The sequence below is a fragment of the Anomalospiza imberbis genome, chromosome 16 (assembly GCF_031753505.1).
Source record: "Anomalospiza imberbis isolate Cuckoo-Finch-1a 21T00152 chromosome 16, ASM3175350v1, whole genome shotgun sequence".
Taxonomy (NCBI): domain Eukaryota; kingdom Metazoa; phylum Chordata; class Aves; order Passeriformes; family Viduidae; genus Anomalospiza; species Anomalospiza imberbis.
The window spans coordinates 11,975,644-12,000,579 of NC_089696.1; the positions used below are offsets into that span (position 1 = coordinate 11,975,644).

At 45.2% G+C, this 24,936-nt stretch overlaps 1 protein-coding gene across 9 annotated transcripts in view; it reads right to left on the minus strand.

The window, feature by feature from the left end:
* The window catches only part of MAD1L1 (mitotic arrest deficient 1 like 1), a 348,819-nt gene that overhangs the window by 75,335 nt on the left and 248,548 nt on the right, over positions 1 to 24,936 (minus strand). For all 9 annotated transcript variants that reach the window (XM_068207072.1, XM_068207070.1, XM_068207071.1 and 6 more), the window contains one exon: positions 15,006 to 15,196. In XM_068207072.1, coding sequence (XP_068063173.1) covers positions 15,006 to 15,196 — 191 coding nt within the window. The remainder of the gene's footprint in view (positions 1 to 15,005; positions 15,197 to 24,936) is intronic.

The window sequence follows — 24,936 nt, forward strand, 5'->3', positions numbered from 1 at the left end:
CCAGACTGGGAATGTGGCTCCTACTGGGACATCACTACACATTACTCATAAGGCCAAGACATGTGGCATTTCCCAGGGAACATGCACATTCTCCTTTCTATGCTGGATGACTTATAAGCAGCCATCAGTCTTTTCCTTTTGGGGCTGTGCCTTCCATATGCACAATTTGAGTCCTTAAAGTGAACCCCTCAATGTAGATTCCACCTGCCTCAGAGAAGAAAAAGAAAAATAATACAAAAAAAAAAAAGTCTTGGAAATATATAGCAACAAGAAACTGGCAGGACAAACTCACACTCCCACTGTGCCAAATTGCAAGTTTAGTAATTCTGTTTTCTTCCTGCTGAGTGGAAGGTGTCATTAGCTGCTGTATTTAGAGCCACAGAAAAGGTTCTTGGAGCAGTCCCCAGCCTTCCTCTGAACCAGGTGGCTGCTGACCACAGGAGCTCTGTGCAGCTGGGGACCTTCACCTTCATCTGCCTGCAGTCACCACTTCCATTTGAATGGAAAGGAAATAAACAGGGCAAGTGGCACTGTGTGAAGAGAAACCCTCAGGCCATGTTGTCCTCCTCGGGGCTGGAATTCATCCCTGAAACCCCAAGGGGAACTTTAAAGCCCCTGCTCTGCATAAAACACTCTCGGGTGCTTTTAACTCAAGAATAGCTTTCCTTCTGGGAGAGGATTTCTCCTCTAGGCTGGTCTCTGTGGAGCACCCACTGAACCAAATCCTCATTTCTAAAGATTACTACAACAATTCAAAGAATCATCCTCTTACTGTGAGAGCCTTGGAAAGGGAGCACAAAGGCTTTGAAAATGCCCTGCAATCATGCAATGTGCACCTGGGCTGGAGTCTTGCTTGCTGGCAACATTCCCACAAGCTTTTGAGAGTGTCAGCCCATCAGACCACGAGGAGAAATGTCCCCATCCACTGCTGGAGGTTTTGCTGGCAGTGCTGTGTGATGGAGGAGGAATGCAGAGTGTGGATGCGATGGCTTGATGGGACTTCAGATAAATAAAGATGCAAATCCATAAGCATAGGGGGTCTTCATGATGCCTGCAAGGAGGAGGGAAGGGAATTGTGAGGAATTGCCCCTGTGGTGTGGGGCTGGGGGCACCTGTGGTTTCCAGAACTGTTTGGGATGGTGGAAGTGAAGACCACCTGTGCTGACAGAGAATTGGGAGAATCTGTGCAAACTTTCATTATTTATAAGATAGCTGTCCAGAGGCAAATTGCCTGAAATCCATTAAAGGGAGAAATCCCAGCTCTCTCTGGCAGTTGCCTGGCACAGGCCTTTTCCAGAGGCAGAAAAGGGAGGGGGAAAAATCACTTTCATTTCTAATTAATCTTCTGGTATATAATACTTTTCATTAGGAGGGGGGAAAAAAATGCTGTGTGCTCTTTGAGAGAGGAAGGAAGGAGCCAAAAGCAAAGCAGAAAGCACTGGCATCCTGGCTGTAGTTCTGGTCTTGTCTTCTTTAAAACCTGAGGAGCAGGTGAGCCCTGGCTCCTTTTCTCCTCATGATGTGAGCAGAGCCCCCCAAAGCTTCAGAAGCTGCTCTGGAGATGAGGAGTGGGACCCTGAGTGTACAGAGTTGGCTATCCACCCCAGAAAAGAAAATCCAGGTGAAAGAGAAGCAGGAAGGAAAAGTACTGGAAAAATGCCTTGGACAGAAATGAAGCAGACTGTTGGACACAGCATGGGCAAGAAAGGAGAAAGGCCCAGGGAGAAAGAAATACAACCCATACATTACCTCTTCAAATTAATAACCCCCAAAAAACATTCCTTCCCCAACCCCAAATTTCCTATCCCTCCTTTTTCCTAATGTCTCTCTTCCTTGCATTCATTATTAATACTGCTGGGGGTACAGATTTGCACTTTGGTTTCTGAAAAATTAATTCAATGATTAAAATTTCAGTCTCTGAGTAATGAAAGCAGCTCAGGCAAGCTGGAGATGCCCCTTTGCAGTCTGAAGGCCTTTGGTGTGCTGCCCACTTACCCTGTGTATGAGAAGCCTCCCTGTAGACCTGGCTCAAGGGGGAAAATATGGTAGGAAAATGTGGTTTTAAGCTGATTAAGTTCTGGTTTTATGGAGAAGCCATTTCAGTTTAACACCCTACCAATTCTGTATTCACTGCAGAGAGTGAATCCCAGGTTCTTCCAAAGCTCAAGTACTCACGGCTTTCCATGTGACCCCTTGGGTAAGGGAAAATCTCCAAAGACTGAAAATATTAATCAGTGCTGTACATCTATCACTTGGCTGACAGGCTGATTGCAGGCTCAGAGACTTCTGGTGTGGCTAATGAAATTTTCTGTGACACGGTACTGAAAATGAAAGAATAGCAGAGAAAGGTTCTCGGAGAAAGACATCACCACAAGTCACAGAAAATATCTATTTTCTCATTTGTAACCCACGCTATCAGCAGGAAGAGCAAGACTCAAGGAACATGGTAACAGGTGAGGAAAGGGCAGGTGACACAGCACCCACCCCTGGATGGCAATTTCACCTCATTCCAGAAAAACAGAGACTCCCACAGCAAATTCAATATCAGCTTAAGGAAAGTCCTGTCCCAGCCTGCAGTAGAGCTAGCTACCCTTCCCACCAGCTCCATGTCAAAGCAAAAAGTGGGCAAAAGACCTGCATAATTCTCCACCCTCGACTCCCAGCACTGTTATTTTTATTTATTTTAAAATAAATGTGAGAGGGATGTCAGAGCTCTGAGCAGCACAGGAAGCCAAGAAGCTCAGAACCTTCTCCAGACTGAGAGTAGAGAAGGACAGGGAAGGGCTGGATTTAAATTTATACATCCCAATTTCATTCCTAAGGTGCTAAAAAATAGCAAAATACAACAAATATACACAAAACCCCCCTTGCCTTTTCAATGGCATTTTGCTTCAAGGCTTAGTTGGATTTTTACTCAGTGGAATAAAGACAGCTAAAGTGAACAGAGTCCTTGGGAAGCAAAATCTTGGGAATATGGTGGAATCTCAGGGCAGCAGTGGCAGGACATTCCCCACCAGTGATGGCACACTGCTTGTGCTGCCATCATGGGGAAAAGAAATGGACAAAGAGGAACAGGAAGCTCTGCCAAAATCCTCCGCGGGCAGGAAAATAGCAAAGCTGTGAAGCTGAGATCTGATTTTCTCTGAAGCAACAGGATTAGTGACAGCCCACATTGCACTTCACTGGGGTCAGGATAACTGAAGGAACACTGAGCGCTGACTCAAAGCCAACTCCTGGATTCAGATGCTGTGTGGCTGCTCCTGAAATATTTTATCAGAGTTTCTAAAACTCTACTGAATTGTGAATTTTGGGGGAAAACCCAAATGTCTTTTCTCCAGAAGGACACATGCTGTGTATATCACCTGCACGGTGCTACCAGGAACAAAAAACAATGCACAGAAACCTATTTTTCACCACATTTGCTGAAACTTTGCTGTGTGAATGTGCAGAGCATTGGCTGCTTGGAAAACTTGCTGCTTTTCTTCCTCAAGATGCAGCTTTGTGGAAATTTCCAAATCTATGTGCTGTTCAACTCTTGAAGTTCTTCTGAACTGAGCCTTTAGCACTCGGCCCTCTCGGCAGACAGAGAGTCAGGACATGCAGGATGAGCTCCCTCACAGGCCTTCATGTGCCAGCCTTCCCACCTCAGGACAGGTTCATTCATCTTGCTTTTAAGAGTCCAGGTGGTTTACTGAACCTGCAGCTATTAAATTTTCCCTTTTGAAGAGGCTCCTGAGCAGGATCCATCCCAGCCCGAGCGTTAATGTGTTTGGGGGCACAGCCCTGATGCTCTGCGCAGAGCGAAGAGGAAATGGAAATGCTGGAACAAGCACTTTGGCACAGCTTCTTGGCTGGGCTAAAGGTTTATTCCTGGGATGCTGCTTTCCTGCAGACTAAGGAAAATTAAATTTAGCACTTTGCAAATAAATAGGTTAGGGCTGAAAGGACACTATTTAGGAATTTACTGCACACAGCAGCCTCAGAGATTATAGATCCATCACCGTCTATTACCTTGCTAGTTACTGCTTCCACTCTGTCTATCTTCCCTACTTACAGAGTGGTCCTTTCATCAGGTCTTTTTCTGTTCCAACTTGAAACTGTCATCACTCTAATGGAATTATATGAAGAAAAACAACTTTAGGCTGCAGTGACTGCCAAAAAGCCAAGGACAACTCCTGTGCTACCCCCGGACAACATGGTGAGATTCCTGCCTGACAGAGACATGCACAGATGTCTGACACCCTCCTGAGCAGCACAGCAAGAGACAGCTGTTTACACACATGTCCAAAACCTGTGGGCCTCCCTGAAACTGTCAGCTGGGCCTTTTCAACACCCACACACACAGGAGGCTTCACAGGGACCAGCAAACTGACAGCTGATGGCAACCCTTGCTGCAGATTCATCATAGCTACATGGCACGTGGCAGTCACCAAAGGCACCGACACAATTATAAACCCCACCTTGTGCTGCTCTCCACTCTCTACTTCAGAGAAAAATCATCTGCAGACAGTTCCCTCTCCAGGGTCAGATATGTCCTGGAAATGTAAAGTGACAGCCAGCACATGGAACACTCCCCAGAGCCTTCCATTAAGGCAGACAAACCCTTCGCTTAAAGGTTTAAATTTATGACAGCTCCCCAGAACATGGCTGAGATAGATCTACTGTTATCAGCCACCTGCTGTAGCTGAAACAGATTAGGGACAAATTAAAATTTTCAAGCCTTAGCTTGATGTATTCCCTCCAAGATACAGGTAGACTGGTTTGTTTTCTTCTCAAAGCAAAAGATGCCATCAAAAGATAATATTGGGAGTTACTGAAGCTGGAGGTCATCCTCAGCTCTCAAATTCCCTGCTTTCCCCACAATGTGATTTAGCTACAAATCCTTAAAAGACAGATTTGACATAAAATACTTTTCAGAACTTCCTCAAAGGACATTCTCGTGCAACCGGCAAAATAGAAGATACATTAGATACAAAGGCCTAAAACAGTACTAAGTTACCTGCTCATAGCACTAACACTCACATGGGGCAGCAGGAATGGTTTTTGTGTGGAGTTACAATAATTCATGGACTTGCCTATTTGAAGCAATGTGAGAAGAGGAGAGGTTTTTCTACCATTTCCATTAACGTGAATGAAGACAGTTGATACATGATCAAATCCTTAATATTATCCTTAGTATTAAATTATTACAGCTGTATACATGTGAAGTATTAATTCCTTAAGTATACAGAACGTAAGGAGCTGAGCTGCAAGTGCTGTTGCTCTGTAGTGTCAGGTAGAAATCCACCAGAATCCCAGCAGTCAGTGCTTGCACAAAGCTGTCCAGGAGGATTTTCAGGGCACTGCTGCATTCTGTCACTGTCCCATGGACACAGCAATAATAATGGGTTGACACTGCACCACTGATGGGACATGCTATGATCTGGAGAGCCCACATGGCACATCATGCTGAAGGCTCCCTGATGCTGTGAAGTGCCTCAAACTCTCAGGAAATGCCACAACTGGATGCCTGATGTGCTTCCAGCCCTCTCCAGCAGTAACTGCCCCAGACAGTGGTAGGATGCCTCGGAGCAAAGTAGAAGGTACACTCACAGTAGTTACTATTTTTGCTTTTCTACAAGTGGTTTCATAAAAAAAAGAGCTCTGTTTAGATGAGGGTCTTGGGAAAGCCCAAACACGGTACAGACTGGGATCCCATGAAGGAGAGCTGCCTACAAAGCTCTTATCTTAAGCTGGCAAGCCAGTTTGAGAGAAAGCACATTAACTGGTTTATGCTGTGCCACCTTCATGATTAAGAACCGTGTAAGAATTGAGCTTTTAGACTGTGAAGTGTGGACGAAATACAAGGATGGTAGAAGAATTGTATGGCTGTGAGATGCTGGCTCCTGTCTCACTCCTGATGGTGGCCCTTTGGCTGCCAAAGGGGACCTGTGACCATGGCACCCCATTCTCTGCTTCTCATTAGTGCCTCATGTCATCCTTCCCCCTCACCTGCCAAACGTGGTGAGAAAAAGCCAACCACTTCATCACCCAAACTGAATTTAGGCTGAAATCTTTCAACTGAAATCCTGCATGAAGGCACAACACAAGCATTTATATTCACAACAAATAAAGAAGACTTTCCTATGAGCCCAGACACACCTTTCAGATGAAGGCAATAGATGTTCCAGGGCCACACCAGCATGGGAATCTTTTGCTGTGTTTCCATACTTGTGCACAATTTTTATGCACACAAACACACATCCTCATCCCTCCCTGAAGGTTAAAAAATCTTCTGCCTGACTCAAGCACGGGTAGTAGCTACAACTCCCACAAGAAGAGATAAGTCCTAATTATATTTGTATTTAAACAACGTGCTGCTTCCTTGGGACAGAAGAGAGGCAGTGACTGCCACCCACTCCCACTGGTGCCTTTGTGCAGGCTGAGCTGTGCTGCCATGACCTGGGCACTCACATGCTGGTGGGTGTTTTGCTGGATGTTACCAGCTGCACCTCAGAGCTGTTTCCTGGAACTAACTGCTTTTCCTAGAGGTCTTCTCACAAACCTGTTCCTGGAACATACAGGGAAAAGGTGAAGGAGGGGTACAAAAGCCATCTTTAAGCCCCTTGGCAATGCTCTTGCTGCATGCCCTCTACAACACCAACCACCACTCACAGCCAGCTGAAGAGAGGTTTCAGGGTGTTCATGGGGAATCACAAGTGGAGGAAATGTTCACAGAGATTGCTGAAGTCCCTGACAGCATTTGTGACACAGGGATAGCACAGAAGATGATGCTGTGACAGTCTTGCTCTGGCTGAATGTGCTGCCTTGGAGCAGATCACCTGCACAGAAGCCCAGACGGTGCCCAAGGCACAAGAGGTGACCTGTCCCCTCCTCGTGTCCAAGGACAGCAAACAACAGAGACTGTGGAGCAGCCAGGGAAGATGGCTGAGATGCAGGGTACCCAGAAACTCCAGGCTTTTCCCCCTCAAGAGGATAAAAACCTCCAGCAATTTCTGCTCCTTTTCATGTGCAGCTTTGAACAGAGCCATATGCAAGTGACCAGAGGGTTGTGGCTTGCTGACACGGCTCTGCATGTACTGCAAAATCACAAGAGAGCAGCCAGGGACAGACAGTAACAAGCGTGCATCAAAAGCTGCTTTGAAAAACACCCATTTCATGTGTGCTGCAGCGAGGCTTGGTATTCCCCCATCGCCCAGGCTCCAAGGCACTGCCTTTTCCTTAAAGAATGCTGATCACACAACCTCTAAGTAGAACATCTTTTGAAACTACCAGAGCCTCAAATAAATAAATAAATAGAATTGTTTGAAGACATTTAATGCCAGCTGGAGGTGGTGGGCACCCACAGAAAAGAGCACCAGTGGTGCCCCAAGCCCTCAGCCCCCTCAGGGTGCCCCATGTGCCCGAGGGACAATTTCCTGCATCCATTGCTGTGCAAGAAAAAGCCATCTGCCCTGGTCACATCTCCAACCCATCCACATGCAGCTTCCCCACCACAGGACATTTTGAAAAGTTTCTCAAACCCCTGTGAATCCACAAATTGCAATATCCTGCAAGCAGGTGAGAAGGACAGAGAAAACCAGGAGGTTGACTGACCTAGAGGAGAGTCATGTGGCGATTTAGCAGCAGAGATGGGAGCGGGAGTCCAGGAGGGGTTTTGCTTATGTCCCCTCTGCTTGATCCCTTTTTTAACACTGTCTTCATCTCACACTGCGTAAACACATTCCTGCCAGCCCACACAGTCCTTTGTAAGCTGTTCAAACACAGCAGCAGGCGGACACAGACATCCTCCTCTCCCGAGACCTCCCACAGGGACACGGGGCACAGCCAGCGACAAGAACGACTCTTCTTCAGCAAATTGCAACCACGCGGGTGCTGGGGACGTGGTGGGGGGCAGAGAAGAGGGAGAGGGTTTATTAGAGCAGATAAGGCAGCCAGGACCTGCTCTGCCTCCTGCTCACTGGCACTGCCACCTCTGTGCTGTGCACGGCTGCCCGGCAAGACACCAGGATGGAGTCACAGGCTCCTGTTTGGGGCACAGTCACGACCTGCCCCATGTCCACCTCCAGGGACACACATGTTGCCACACCAGCCTGGATACTATGGTTTAATTAAATTCTTATCAGTGACCTGTGCTCCTTGATGGTGCACATGACTCACCCCAGAAAGCACAGGCTGTCCCGGCTGTTTCATTAAATAAGAGATATTTCAATGAAGGGGATTTGGACAGAGATAAACTGCAAACTTATTAAAAAATAGGTGTATTCCAGTAATTTTGTTACTTATTGTTATTGCAGAATCATAGAATCATTTAAGTTGGAAAAGACTTTTATGATCATTGAGTACAACTGTAAATCTAATGCTGCCAAGGCCACCAGAAGCCCAGGAAAGATGGTGAGGTCCTTCAGCTGGGATGGCTGATGCCTGTCACAACCTGGATGAGGCCATCAGCAGTTCTCACAGTGATGAGGGCTGAAGTCAGGTGAAGAATTTGTGTGGATACCTCGAAAGCTACCCTTTTTTCTGTGCCCTCCTCCTTTGCCAAAGGAAGTGCAGACAGAGAGGCACAAGGAGGGTGCTGTGGGGAGGAAACCTGGGAATGCTGCAGTGGCACTGCTGTGTCCTTGGGGAGTGAAGGAGCAAAGGGAAGGGAAAAGCAACTTGGTGGTCAGCAGCTGATGAATGCAAAACAAAGGGAATTGCAGAGACAGCCTGAAGCTCAGATGGTATCTGGGAGCCATCCTCATGTTTCCTGTCCCAAACCAGGCCTGCTTTTGTGAAGTGACAGGTTTTGTATCTGCCTCACCAGGTAACACAGCAGCCACTCCAACAGAGAGGATGCACCCATGAGCAAGACAAATCTCTGACCTTTCAGAAAGCCTCACCCATCCCATCCTCCTGCTAGTCAGGAAAGACTCTGTCACTGGAATAATGCTCCAATATCACCAACATTTATTACCTCCAAGCCTGGGTCTACCTTGGCAGACTTGCAGGCATGGCAGGAAGGGGAGCAAGTGGTGCCAACACCCTGGAAATGGCTACTGTGCCAGACTGGCAGGTAACAGGGGAGGGTATTCCCAGCCCAAAGGTGCTCTGTGCTCCCCACCAGCACCGTCCATTTATTGTCACAACAGTCCAGTGACATTGGCAGGAGCATCATCCACCTTGTACAGGTGGGGAAGAGAGGCAGACAAAGAACATTCCCTCTGTTCAGCTAGAAGAAGGTTCAGACCAGCCTCTTCAGGCCTTTGCTCAGAAATTTTGCAGTCAAAAGGAAAACTTTCTGTTAGATTTTTCCAGTATACTCGAGATGACTGGCTTCATTAAAAACAAAGAAAGAAAAAGCCCTAATGTGCACTAGAGAATAGGCAGTTGTTCAGGGAAGCATATGCAGTAAGAGAGAAACTGTGTAAGGAAGAAAAAAAAAGCATAAGAGCAATTTGAAGACAGTAGCAAGAATTAAACTTAGGTCCTAACACAAAATAGGCTGCTACAATATCTGAAAGAAAATTACATGTGGGAAGTTTAAACACAGGATTTGATGCTGCAACACCATAGACAGCTCAGCAGCTACTTTCAGAGGCTGCTGATTAGTGCAACCCAGGATGGGTGCTTGCTGACCCTTCCGGGAATCCCAGCAATCATCCAGCTTGAAGGCACCACGCTCGCACAGCGATGGCCAGCGCCCCCGGAGCTGAGCTGAAATCAAGCCTCCAACAACCACACGGGCAAACTGAAAACACAACGTGAAAATGAAATAACTAGCAATTAACAAGAATGAGGAGTTAAGAGAGGCCTAGAGTCCCTAATCAATCTCTTGCTGCCTGGCCTGCTCCACCGATGAGCCCCATTGTTAGTTTTGATTGTGTGTGCTAGAGTGTGAAGCAGTGGCTGGAAGAATAGCTCTCCATCAAAACTGTGATTTCCTTCTCCCATCGAGACTCATCAAGGGTGAAGAGGATGAGAGGGGAGAAGATAGAGATACAAAAAGAAACAAACAGTTAGAACAGGCTTCTCCAAGACACTCTGCCAGGTTTGAGGAGGAATAACTGAAACTGCAGGTATGCCAAGAACATGGACTCAAGAATCACAGCTCCCATCAGTGCTGTCAGCTTCAAGATGAAACAAGAGCACTCAGGAGAATAAAAGTAATCCCTGCATTAACCATCCTACTTATTCTGAGCTGTACATCATTCACCAGCGTGCCCTGGCCAGACTGGTACACAGACTGTGCTGGAATCTCAGCAGACAAGACTCTCTCTGCATGTTTAACCATGTGAGTTTTGCCTCCCCCTTTCAGCCAGCAATTTGTTAGCATCACTTTGTGTTTGAAAAACAGCCTCCAAGCTCTTTCTTGTTCAACCCAGCCTTATTTCCCTCCTGAAGAAAGAGAATTAAACTAGTGCATCTTGTGCACACTGCTGCCATGTTGTGTTTTACAGACCTGGTCAATACAGAAGCTAGAGGACAGCAAGGTACCCAAGCCATGGGGCAAGCTAAGGAGGACTGGGCAGTTCAAGGTGGTGTCAGTCCTTCCATCACATCCTTCCCTTCAAAGGAAAGAAATATCCCATATCCTTTTTACACCCTTATGCTCAGCCTGTGCACCCACGATGACCTACATCAGAAGCAAGTGTTCACTTTTCAAGTGGCTGAAGTTTGATAGTTGCAGTTCCACTTCCAGATATGCAAACCAATTTTGTATTTAGCTCCTTAAAGAGGTGTGCAAAGACAGTGTATGCACACCAGCTTTGCACAGCTTTTTATTTTATCATGTTGTAGAAAAGCTGTGGATTTTACTTGATTTTATGACTGTATGACCAATCCAACAGGACACCAACAAAAGTTTTGCTGTGTAGCAAGAAGTGCCAGCCCCGGAGCAGGCCACATTCTCAAGCCATGTCAAGATGTTTCTGTTTTGGTTTGCTGTCTGGTATCTCGGGTGTTCTCTCTCAAGGAATACAGCCTATCAACCTGGGGATGCTCTTCAGTGAAATACTGCTGGTGTTTGGGTTAATACTTTTGACAGAAAATAACAACATGGGTGAGACCTGGAAGCAGAGAGAATTCTTGCTCTGCAAGACTAAGCAGTGAGGATATAGAAAATATCTGTCTAAAGGAAGCCTTGTGGCCGGGATTATTTATGAGCTCAGACACACAACACACTGTGACACTGGAAAGAGTTTGTCTGGTTTAACTTCCTTCCCAACCAATTCAGACCCAAATAATTTAGGCATGAATTATCAAGAAATCTGAGCACTCATTTTTAAGAAAGTAGAGGAATCTGACCCCAGAAAGATTGCAAACATTGACAATTACACAGGATCAGATTGATGACCTGTTCAACCCAGGATCTTTTCAAAGTGACCAGCCCCACATTCATGCTGCAACACTGAAAACATTTTACCTGAAGCACTGAGAATAATCAAGAACAGATTGCTCCCTCTTCTTCACTCAAGTCTTTAGTCCCATTTCCAGAGGATGGACTTGAATGTTGCCAAGTACAGAAGCAGCAAAATCATTTGTATACCCAAGCCAAAAAATAAGTAGCATGAAGGGGAATTCTCTTCCTCATCTCTATAGTAAGGATTTGCCTTTACACCTCCAAGCAGAGAGCTCTGAATGTCCCTACTTTGGGTAAATGTACATATTTTATGTAAAACTAGATATTATTATTTATCCACAGAGATATCTTAACATTTTAGAAAATACAGTGGCCTCCTGCTGTCAGTAGTTCCTTGAAGCCATAGGGTCTATCAAGTAAAAGGATTTCTACTCTTTTTCTTTTAAATTGATTGACTTCAAATGCTTTGGCTGGGACTGTGTCCTTAGGCACACAAAAAGAAAAAAGCTTGTGATTTAATTTCTTTCCACTGTTTGTTCATTTGTACAAGTGTCTCCAAATCATCTCCTCTTCAAATTTGACCAGTCTTTCTGTTTACTGAAGGACTTTCTTTGTCTGAAACAATTGTCATTGCCTTTCTAAAGACCTCATTTCCTTACTCCCATTCAGGACCCAGCCAGAGACAAGGATAAACAGCACAATGTATTCCTGGCCAGGCAATGACAGCCTGATTTGCCACCTCCTCATTCCGAGCTGGATATGCTGATCTGGAGGCTCCTCAGCAGTGTTTCTTTGTTTTAACAGATATCTTTAATAGCTTATTACAAAGGCAGCTGAGGCAGTTCCTGGATGTCTGATGGGTGGGCTGGTATAGACACACCAGTGAAGCATCACATGGAACACAAAGTCTGTGCCATGGCTGGACACATCTAATGGAGCAGCAAGAGGAATGGAATAGGAAACTGTCAAGTGCCCCAGGAGCTACAATGCATTACAGCCCACAAAAAAATCATCAGAATCTGAACTCCTAGTGAGGAATCTGTAACAGCCTTTCCAAAGTGTTTAATTGAAACAATAAAAAGGAGCAAACGGGCACGAGCTGTGAAGCCTGAGATGTGCCTTTGTGCCCACGCACTCACAGAGGGTCTGAAAATCACTGGGACATCCTTCAAGCTGATGAGCTCATCTGTTGCACTGATAGGGATCACCAATAAATGCTGCTATGGTTTCATTGGAATTCAGTGCTCATTTATAGATGCAGTCATTGACATTCCCAGCACAGCACTGTGATTAACCCTTTCACTGGAGCTGTAATCCCAATTAAAGCAAACTGGCTGGACACATACAGCAGGTAGATAATAAGCTCCACTATAGTAACAGCACACCTTGGCCAGGAAAACCAACATCTTCATCTTCATTTAGCTTTGAAGGGGTTACATTACAGGAGCTCCTATTGCATCCCTCACTTAAAATTAAATGCCACCAACAGTGCTACTGAAATATGCTTTTAAAGTTTACAGCCGAACTACAGAAGCTTGTAAAGTGCCAAGGGACTTCTCTGGTTTAATTATATAGACCCTGTTCCATAAACTGGTTGAATAGAATAAATACAAATAGCTTCCATGCTTTGTGACCTCTCTAGGTTAATGAAATGCACTCAAACACCCACAGTCTGCTATGGCTCAGAAATTCCACAGCATAAACACACAACCCTGCTGGAAGCTACAGTCAGGATTCAAGCCTTCATACATACATGAGAACCAGCTGCCTGGACTCAGCAAGGAAATAATTTGTTGTTTATATTCTACTACTATTCAAAGCTGCAGTCAGTGGGAATTGTCTGCAATTTACTGAACAGGGAGAAAGAGTCTGAAGTTTTTAAATTCATGTTGGAGTTAGCAAATCTGCTCCTCTTGTCTGGAGAGGGTGGTGAGGTAAGAGAGGCTGAGGAATTCCAAGAACCAATAAATGACCCACCCTTGGCTCTAAGAAATGTGAGATCTTCACCTGGTGACACTCACCTCCATCCTTGGGACAAACACTCAAGTGAAGAAGAGAAAGCAAGAAGAATATGTAGAGAGAAATCTATACTTCAGTATCCCCTGTCCTGCATGTAAATAATTTCTATTGTCATTTCACCAAGGAGAGTTTCCTTCTACCAGTGACAAGCTCCTGAGATGCCAGCCACTTCTTGTTCATGTGGCCAGCATACAATTTTCTCACATTTTCTTAACTTTCTCCAAGCATGCCATCTCTCCTGTGGTGCAGAAAAAGCTGCAACTTGTACTGTCTGGCCATGGCATCCAACAGACATCTCCAGGAGTCTGCTGAAGTTTCATTCATTGGATATTTAACACTACAGGTGTGAGCACAGGTCCCTGGAGGTGTTAGAGCAGCACTGCACCTTCTCAACAGAGAACTGTTTTCAGGATTCAATGGCAGCACCTTAAAACCAACAGAATTATTCTCTTCCCTGGGCACTGAGCTTCTTTTGTTGCTGCCATGTGCCTCAGGTAATCCAGAACTCTCATAAGGTCAAGAAATATGACTGCTTGGGGCATATTTTCCTAGTTTTACTGAAGATCCTAGGTGTTGTCTTATACACACACTTACTTGCTTTATTTGTTGGGTTTATTTATTTGTGGGGGGTTTTTTTTGGTTTTGTTTTGGTTTGTTGTTTTTTTTTTTTTTTCCTGAGGCACTAAAGTTGCAGAACAGGAAAACATTTGTCCCTTTAGGTACAGAAACAATCTGGCAACCATCCACATGTGGCACACAGCTGTAGGTCTGCAGAAGCAGAACTTCCCCACTTCCTGCTTGTAGAGTTCCCTCCTGTACTGAACACCTCCAAAACCCTTCTTAAAGGAGATTTGCCCTCAGGAGGATCAGTGGGAGGCAGGCATGATTTTACGTGCTGCTGTGTTTGCCATGGAAAAGAAGAAAGTTACCCCACTGACCTGCAAACTGGGGCTGTTGGCACTTAAACCAATCTAAATACAGGATTCGGTGACTTCTAACGTCACACCTCAGCTCTCTAATGCATCAGCTCAGCTTTGCCAGCTGGAAGGTAACACAGAAGAAAAACAGCCCCTCTATCAAGCCACAAGCTCACAGCCCACCCAGCCAGACCAGTAACAGCACCCGACAGACAGAAGACAGACTGTTATTGCTGCTCATCTGCGCCGTTCACATAAATGGCACTTCACACACACCAGGATGAGTTGCTGCTCAAAAGGGAGTCCAATTTACATAAAGACAAGATGATGACACGCAGACAAGCTAGAGGATGGTAAAAAAACATAGGGACATATATCTCATAGTGAAGTAATGATGAGCCTTGATGGTTACATAAGGTTTTATTACTGCGGCATATAACTGATAATATAAAAAGGTGAAGTGCCAGGCCAGATGCCTGAGGTATTATGCATATAGAGTCTCTTCTCTTTACTCCAGACTTTGATATATAAGTGGGAGACCAGATGTCAAACCTCCTACTTTTTAACAGAAGAAAGGATCTTTATTTCCCTCATGAGCAACACTCTGCCAGGTAGCAGGGGCAGCGATTTTCCAGTCTAATCACTGAGAAAGAGCAAATACACCCTGGCACGTTGAAAACCATGAACCCAAAGAAGCAGGTGCAGCCAGGGGTGCACAGACCTACCTTGAAAAGCAGGCAGTCCCCCTGGTGCTCGGCGTAGATGGAGCTGAGCCTGTACTGGTTCTCCGTGGTGATGTCGATCTGGTACCCCGTGAGTGTGTAGCACACCTTGCGAAACTCCTGGATCTTGGTCTGGAAAACTTCTTTCAGGCGCTGGTTTTTCAGTTCTGCACTTTCCACTTGCTTCTTCAGCTCTGGGTAAGGGAAGAAAACGGGTACTTCCTTATATGTCACCAGCACAGAGCCCTTGTGCTGTACTTACAGTGCTAGCCAAACTGAGTGAATTGAAAAGGTTAATTAAAAAGTGAATTAAGCAGGCAAGAAACAAGCAAGCTGGATGCCTCTCCTCCTAGCCCCAGCAGACTAAAAGGTAGTAAAACTGGGGAGTAAGGAAAACAGACATGTCTTGGTGGGATGGATTTTTATTTTGCTCAGCTAGTCTTTTAACAACACACTACAAAATTTCAAAGCTATAGCATGCATTTCCCCACATGCACACGTCTTGTTTTCTACACGGAACCCAAGAGGAGGGTGTTCCTCTACAGAAAGCAATAAAGTGGAAAAATGGTCCAAAATACGCCTCTGTATGGTTGCATCAGGAAGAAGCTGCCTACAAGAGAACTCTCCTCCAATGGAGGAGATTTGAGGTAAGTGCTTTGATCTCAAATTGACACACTGCTTAGGAATCCCTCAAGGTTTGGGAAGAGGCTTTTGTTGTGATAAAAAGCCTGGAGAGCACCTCTGCCTCTTTGCATCTGGTACCTTAACTGGACTAGTCCCTATCAGAGAGATCCTGGGAGACTGCCTGCCACTCACCCTGTGTTTTATTGCTACAAAGGGAGCTGCCAGTACTGTGAATCCTTCAAGAGGATACACAACAATTACCATGAATCTTTCACCCAAGGTGCCTTCTGAGTAATTAAACCTCGATTTATCATCCCATTAATTACAGAGATTGGCTTTACTTTAATATACACTAGAGATGTCTCCCAAGTCAGCCTGTTTTATCAACACTGCAGTCCAGGGTTAGGAAAAATCCTGACTCTTTCTAACAGCAAACAAATAGACTTCCTCAGTCGAATAGCTCTTTGTCATTCTGAGGTTTAAGGCTTTGTGCTGTGATCAGAGACATAATTGCAGCATTTGCAGCCCATATGTCTTTAGTTTAGCTAAAGGACCAGCAGCAGGACAGCAGGAACTTCAGAGCAAGGTGACTGCTGGAATATGAGGAATGTTTTTGGCTGGGTTTATAGAGCCCATACTAAAACATTATCGCTTCCCAAGTGAGCTGGAAATTTTTTTGCTTGAGTACTTGCTGGAAAGTGTTTCCATTGGCCTCCCAGGCACAGTGCAGGCAGGATGTAGGATGGAAACTGCAAGGCCAGGGACATTCACCTCTGAGCAGCTGCAGGCAACACCAGGAGAGAGCCAGTCACCTCTCATCTCCTGTACTGCTTTGGTTAGGCACTGTGGGTGCAACAAAAGGATAATTCAATGTGTTAAGTTAAAGTGCCTTAAATGCCACTGAGGATGCCCCTGCTCAGAAGTACTCTGGCCTTAATCCAAGTCAGTTTAATCCCCAGGCAAGGACAGGAACTCTTTAATGGTTAAAGAGAACTACACGTCCCTTTACTTCTGAGTGAGAGCATCCACGCAGGGAGAGTTAACACTGGCCAGCTCCTCACCTTCAGCTAATCCAGCTCCACCTTCCTGAGCAGCTTCTGGTGGTGATGTGCAAGCAGTGACTGCCTTTACTCTGCGCATCCCCCAGCTGCATCTTGCTTTATGAAGGAGAGCAAATCAGTTGTGGGGAACATCACCAGCTGGTTCATTAAAACCCTGCTATACAGGGAACCTCCCAGTTGCAGGGGGATGTAAAGAAAGTAGAGAATATCCAAAGCACCCTTAATGGCCCAAAGGGTTGTGTCTTACACACAGTCCATTCTCATGAGCTCAGAAAGGCTCTTTTCTGACCACAAACCTTCCACTCACAGCAACTCATCAATGTGCGATTAACTCAACCCTTCTTTGGATTATAACAACCCTTTTCCCATCCTCTCAGTTGTGACTGGTCTTTGATTAATCAAGTAATCAGCCTCTGAAATTGGGAGGTTAACGGGTGGCTCTGACCTGGATATTCTCAGTTTTCATTCAGCTATGCAACTGTTAAGGACAAAATCCTATATATGAAAGTAAAAATTCAGTGACCACACTGCAGTGGTAAATAACATTTTGTCACTGTCAGAGACAGCCCTGCCTTTAATATATTGCCCATGTCCAACAGCAATATTTTTTCCCCTAATAAATGCAGCCTAGCCTTGGAAAAGTAAATCTGCCTCTTCCTGCTGCATCTCAGAGGTTGCCTTTCCCAACTTTTATAACCTCGGAGGTGGATGGCACCCTAATTCATTAACTCCTTGAACAGCTTTCGCTATTCAGGAAGACTTAGTGCCTTTTCCACTGCTTTGTCTCTCAGACTTGGTCCTGCCAGAGGCCACCACGAGCATCCTCACCCCCACCTAACAGCGCTGGCCTAGTTAAAACAGCCCTCTGACTCTGCAATAGCAACTAAGTGATGGCAGCTGCTTCCCTCCACTACCCTCAGGGTGAGAAAGGAAAAACTTTGACTACAATCACTCTTTTATGCAAGAAATCTGGGGCTTTCCAGTGTAACTGAAGTACCAGGGAGCCTTCACCCCTGACTGCCTGCTCTTGGCACCTCCTGCTGCTCCTCCTGGCCCTCTTTCCAGAACCTGCGGCAGTGTTGGTGTCCTGGCTGGAGGAATTCATCTGCATGAAAAACCTTTCTGCTGTTAGAGATGCCTTGTGTCAGCCACTGGCACAAGGTGCTGAACTGGGGAACTGCTAATGTAGGTGCAGGTGAACGTGCCAGCGCCAGCCAGGGGTTGTGGGATAAAGCCTTGTCATCCCTTCTGTGACTCCAATTGTCCAACAGGGCTTCTTTAGCTTAGGACAGCAGGAAAAAACCCAGGCAGGCACAGGGACACAACAGGAATGCCTGAGTTTGCAGCTGCCCCCACTGAAAGGTCCACTGAACCCTGACTGTAAAACAGAGATTGCTCTTCCTTTACGCCCAATTAAGCCTCAGTCCTCAGCAGCTCAGCCACAGCTGGTGCCTCCCTCCTGCAGTGTTTATCCCCTGGGAACAATTCAACCCGGGGCTATTCCTGGTTTAACTCAGGACAGCACTCAGCACTGTGACTGCTCCCCTGCTTTCCACTGAGGGGTCTGCTGACACAGCCAAGAAAGCACACCACGAGCAGGATCCTTGGAAGAGTGTCTTCAGAGGAAGGTAAACTGAGACTTGGGAGAAGTCAGATGGGATCCCGCTGCTGAAACAAAGCCATTCGACATCTCCTAGGATACCTTTCACACCTTTCCACCATACTTCTGCAGGAAAGAAGCATCCTGCAGGTTCTGTGTGACACCAGCCAGCCCCAGGCCAACGTCTCAGACACCTTGGGGTGTCTAAAACGGCAAAGAATGACTAATTTTGGAGTACCTATGGAGCTTCTCTGCACCATGGGTCTGTCCAAGCACAGACCTGGCACCACAGATTCCCTGCACCCAGCCAGCAGGACAGCAGCATATGCACAGACCTGGGGACAGTAATTAATCTTTCTAATATGTCCCCCATCAAGTGAAGATGTTAAGCTAAAATGCAGCTCATTGTTTGCTCTGCATCTGAATTCAAAGCTGTGAAAACACTAATTCTTAAGCCTCACCTAATACCATTAATTCCCCCCAAATTTCTAGCACAGTCAGGAAAAATTGATTTAAAAGTCATCACTTGCACAGAGTGCAACTCAGCTGTTTCAGAGCAGTGTTTAAGGCACAGCCACAGAGGCCCTGGAACAGAGGGAGATACTTTTGGGATGGGTCAGAGCAGGGCTCCAGTGACAGCACTGATGTGTCCACCCCTTTCATCTGCTACCTACAGAAAACTGAACATCTTGATCCATTCAGATCTTTCCCAATGTTTGGAGAATTAGGTTCAATTGCATCTTTAAAAGACAGTATTTGAAAACAAGAATCTCTGTATTTAGAGAACCTGTTTGAGTTTCTGTATTTGACCTTGTTCCACTTGCACAACACAGGTGAGAGAAGTTGCAGTGGCCATGGATGGGGAAAGTCATACCACAAACACCCTTCATCCCAAAGAAGGGATGTCAAAGCATCTCCAAGTTTATGAAACAAATAAGAACTGAGAAAATAAGCATGAGGTTACACAGGCCCTGCCTTGGTTGTGGGTAATGATTGGCCTGAAAAAAAAAAAAAAAAGAGAGAATAGAGAGAACAGGAAAATATATAGAAACACTGTATCTCCTTTGTATTCAGGCTGAGAGTAAGCACAAAAAGTTGCCTGTCCTGAAGAGTTTGATGTGGAAAAAATATCCTCCCTGAAAAAAAAAAATCATTAATCTGTTACAAAATTAATATTGCCAAATGATTAATTCTTCCTAATGATACTGCTTCTTGAAACACCTTGTATTTTCACACACTTACATTGACTTTAATGAATAATTCAAACTATTTTGGATAAATAAATAAAATATGAGTTAGGCTTTTTTGGTCTCATATTGGAAATGTCACTGCTTTTTATTCCATTGCTTTGACACTCCTTACATCTGAAACTGTTCAGAGCAGCCTGGAAATACCACAGCTTTGGCTCTTGCTCCAAGTTCAGCCAGGTCAATCAATAACAAAAGCAGTCTCTGCACCAAAGAAAACCAAATTCAGGCTTAGCCTTTTCCCCAGGGAAAGAGAAGGAAACAATGTGACTCTGAGCATGCCAAAAGTGGCATGAAATTCAATGTATCACTAGTCTTTTCCAGGAAAATACAAATTTGTTCTGCCCATCCTCAAAGATGCCACAAGCCATGCAGCTGCATTAATTCAGCTGCAATCCCAGCTAACATCTATCTCTCTCAGAAAGGCCTGCAGTCCTTTCTAACTCCCCATTAAAGGTTACTTTCCCTCAGTGACATGTTTGGGGGTCACTCACTCCAACACACACAGGATAAAGTATTTACACATCAATTCCCGTCCCTGCTGACCCTGCCGGGTGCCTCAAGACAGATGCCACCCAAGAGTGCTATGGAGGATGCTGCATTTTCACCAACCCTGCTTTACTTAAACAAGTGATTGCTTAAATTTTGTTTCCATCTTACAGAAGGGATGCCAGAACCACCTCGTTCACACAGGGTCCATAATGGGAAGAGGAAACACTGTTTTCTCAGTTCCAAGCAGCAAGGCACAATTACCTTCATTGTCCCCCATCTACAGGAGCTGCTGCCAGGCAGTGGCACTCCTCAACCAGCCCCCTGCACCCCCAAACTGATACTGAATTACTCCACCCACTGCAGCTCTGTCTTTCCCATCTGTCTCTCTGCAGCTGGGACCCTTCCAGTCATTCCCCTGCTCAAACCCCAAGCTGAAATTTTCTTTGCCAGCCTCAGTTTATGAGGAGCAATGTCTGAAAAGAGTTCTGTGATATTCTGTGAAGGGCACAACATAAAAATAAATTGTATCGTGTTAAATAAAGGCTAATAGGAGAAGAGTTGAACATTTTCTGATGTAGGCAAGTTTATGACCATTGCTTTTGAGAAATAAAATTCGCTTTGCTAGATTTTATAGGCGTGTTTTATGCTCTGGGGGAGTGGGACCACACAGCCCCACACCACCCCTACTTGACCTTACAGTCTGGCAGCCTCACACTGCTCTCTGCAAAACTTGAAATTTGTGACATTACAGCCATGAATTATAACTTTTCTTGAAGGTAAAAACAGTTTTATATTCAACAGACTGCACTGGCTGTTCAGCTTGAAACCTAAGTGGTATTTATTTGATCAGTCAACACTGGTTTATTTTTAAACCGTGTATGTACCATATGGTTCAGTGCACCTCCCAGCCCCCTCCTCCAGCCACCAGCTTGCCCTTCCAGCAGCTCTGGGGAGAGTTTTCAAATGCAGCACAGCACAAGTAAAGGTCTCCACCACCACGACCAGCTGCAGCTCTTGCATTGCCTGAGAACTGTCCACTAAAAAAATAATTTCCCAGATGTTTCTCTTCACTGAGTACAGTTGGCTGAAGGCCCCATTTCAGAAAACCCATGTACCTTTACAAAGGACATAATTAATTATGGACTTCTTGGAAAGAAGTCCATAATTAATTATCCTCTGTTAACTTGAAGAAAGTAGCAGAAGACATTGGAAGGGTAAGGTGAGAGAAGCAGGACACTGAGGACCAAAGAGAAGCAGCCATGGAAAAGCATGGAATCTCTCTTGGAATCTTACACACACAAAGAACATGGGTCAGGACCAAGTAAAGGGTGATTTTCTTTTCTTCCTTTTGCCAAAACTGAGATTCAACACCAAATTGCAAACTCACAAGCACACCTGAGGCTGGCCAGTGAACCACCACTGAGCAAAAGGTTCTCTCAGGACATCCCAGCCTCAGCACTGCTTGGAGCTTTCCCTGTCCTTCTTCTTGTTGGCAGAGCTGTTTTGGAGTGGGGGTAGGCAGGAAACAAGTGGGCTTTTGGAAGCTCAGCTCAGTTCCTCAGCCACCCCTGCAGCTGTTCTCAGTGGAGGCAGCAAGAGACCCTGGGTACACTAAAATCTGTGGCTGTAATGGTGTGAGCAGCCTGCTTGCAGCAATTCAGAACTCAGTGGGGATGGCAACACACACCCCAGACACAGGAGAAATTAACCTCAGGAGAGCTATTTATTGCCCAAGATGGACTTCATCAATTTGCATAATATGGCAAAACAATTTGGAAATTAGGGTGGTCACACTGGTCATAAATTGTGACCCAAGCAGGAAGACATCTCCCTCCACCTCCCAAACAATGATTAAGGTCTGCCAGCCACATTTCCCTTCCATATGGCAATTACAGCCCAACAGCACTTCTCAGAACAAAGTGATGTCAGCCAGAGCTGCAGCAAGTCATTAACTTCGGATGCAAAAAATAGCCTCACCTAAACAACAAAATATACTGTGTCACTTCAGTTTACAGGAAAGTACTTAACTACTGCTTCTAGAACTAGCCAGCAAGTCTCAGGCATAAGTCTTCCAGCCTATATGTTTTTCAGGTAATCTATTTTGGAGTTAAAAAAAAAAAAAAAAAAAAAGTGGGACTTTTCATGGGCTGTAGTTCAGGGAAGTCAGGTAGCAAAAAACTGGGGCATAATTTGTATCACTTGTCAGATGAAAGAGAATCACTTCTCCACTAAGTTGCTTCCAAGAAAAAGAGTGCTTTGAAACCACTCAAGTGTCTAATGAAAAGATTAATCCTAAGAACTATACAATTAACATATATAATGTGCATTGTTAATTAACAGGGTGGTCTGCAGAAGCATCTAATAGATTAATTTATCCTCTGCCTATCACCTCCCTTGCACTCTGCCCATTATTTTGTTTCCATTGGCACATCACTACCATCAGTACTACCCTGAAATACTGGATGCATTTAAACCTCTGAAACAGCACCCAACATCTGCTATTAAACCAAATGAGAAAAACAGCTCCAGAAATAGCTATTTGTTCTCTCTCACAGCGAAGACTTTTTGCAGGAGTTTTACTAATTCACAGCATAGGGTGGACAATATTCAATCATGCATTAGAGAGTGCTTCACAGTTTATTAGCTGATGATGCTCACCGAAGCTGTGAACGGGAGACTTCCACCGCTGGCAAGAGATGATTTCAAACCTTCCCAGGAGCAAAACCATTCTGCTCTTACTCATGGAACTTTTTATAGTCAAATTCAGATGCTGAGACTCATGGAAATGCTATTTTAACTCAGTGGTAGTGTCCAAGATTATGTTACTTACGGTTTCTTGTCTCCCTCTGTTCCTTGCACTGCAAAGTCTGTGTTCACAACACAAAAAGTTTGTAGCTTTGCCAGCAGACAATCAAAACACAGAACTAACCTCACGAGGTCCCTCCCATATCTAAAGTCGCTGTCAAATAATTCTGTGGTGTAAGGCAGATGCTGAGATGGGGCAGGGCATCATACAGGTACCCTTTAGTTGTGATTTGGGATGCACAGACCAAACCCTAAACCCTGCAGACACCCCGACTGTTTGGGAGCATGGCTGTCAACAAGCCCTTCTGCCCATATAATGCCCATAATGACTTCCTCACAGTCATTATAACCCCATTCCCATCTCCAGAACTCCCTTTTTTGTGACACTGTACCCTGCCCCGAGGGGGGGAGACTCAGAAAGGTCAGCCAAGGGCCCCTCAGGCGCTGAGCACAGCCTGCAGGACACAGCCAGGAAAATGCACAGGCTTCAGCCAGCTGGGAGAACACAATGGCACTGCCACAGAGAAAGGCAAGGCTCTGCAGCATGCCACCTTGTGTTTTTAATGGCAGAAGATTGTGGAGTTTGTTTTAGGGCTTTTGTTCCAAAGGAAATTAAGTTCTAAAAAGCCTCCACTTGCTCCTTCTATTCAATCCTTTTTTCCTCCCCTGTTTATCCCCTTAATAGTGTTTTGAAGTGTTGGCTTTGTTAATGTATTGCTCTTGGCATGAAAGCTCTCTGGATGCCAACTAGTCAAACCTTTCCCAAACCCTTCTCCCTGCTCTTTGTGCTCCTGCAGCAGGACCCAAAGGCACTCTGCTCAAGAATCACATCAGATGTTTCCTCTGAGCACTCTTCTGAGTGCCCCAGACCTCCTCTCACGGGATAGCAGGTTCTGCCCTATTTTTATTGGCATATTTTTCGTGTTCTGCTTCATTGTCTGGTGTCCACTTTATGAAAACAATCCTTTAAAGACGCTCATGTTGGAGCAGAACAGAGCACTGGTTCAGTGTGGAGCAGCAGCAGAGCAAGAGGGGAAAAAGGACTTTCAAACAACAGAACTGCAGGACTGTGACACAGATGTAGAGATAAGCAAACTTATTTCCCTGGAGCATGAAAGATGTTTGGAAACAGAGCCATCTCCTGGATAACCAGGCTTTCAATCATGTTATTCCAGCCTCTGGAGCTTTTATGTCCATTCCAGGAGTCTGAAATGTTACTATGGATAAGGGAAGGTTCTTTCCCTTAAACTTGTGTGGGTACTCTTGGCCAAGAATAAAAGCTTTATGTCTCGAAGAACTGTCCACAAACTATGCCATGGCTGGAGGACACCAAAATCATCTCTGGGCAGGGAGACATGAAAGGTAACATCTGTCTCAGCCCAAATGCCAAGTCTCCTCTCCTGGTCCTGAATTATTCATCACGTGCTAACTTCCAAGCCAGTTCCGTTTTCAATTTTTAAATATTTAATAATTGGATATTAAATATTAATGCAATTTTATTAGAAATTTTGGAAGACGAGCACTAAGGCTCTAATTGTAAAGTTCATCATTGGGACTGACTGCCTACTCAGAGAGACCTTCTGGCTACCTAGAAAGAGAGAAGGAAGAACAGAAAAGCTAAAACAAGTATTTATGGACCTCTCTGACTCTAGATCACAGAGACAGAGACATCTATGCCATTTGTTTTCAAAAATACCTCACCTCTGGATGAAAAAGCTGAGAAACCTACACTGGGAACATGCTAGTCAGCTGCAGTCTAAGGAGTTAAGAGTTTAATTTCAGTGCCACAGAGAAAGATGTCTACCTCAGACAGCTGCAGTGGATCTGGCTGGTAAATGGAGCCTCTGATTACAAGAAAAATATGCAGTAAGTCTTGGCTGGGACTCGGGGCAGATGCAGGGACAGTTCAGCTCAATACAACCCTAGAAGGACACAGATTCCTCCCATTTCCTGATGCCTGCTTAGAGGGGACATCAGGAGGCATGGGGCCCCCTGAGCTGGTCTAATAACTTGGATTCATTAATTTTCCATGGCTGTTTCTCTCAGTGTAGTTCCTCCAGACCCTGTTTTCCTCCTTTTTAGTAGATGATATGTCCTTAACCCTG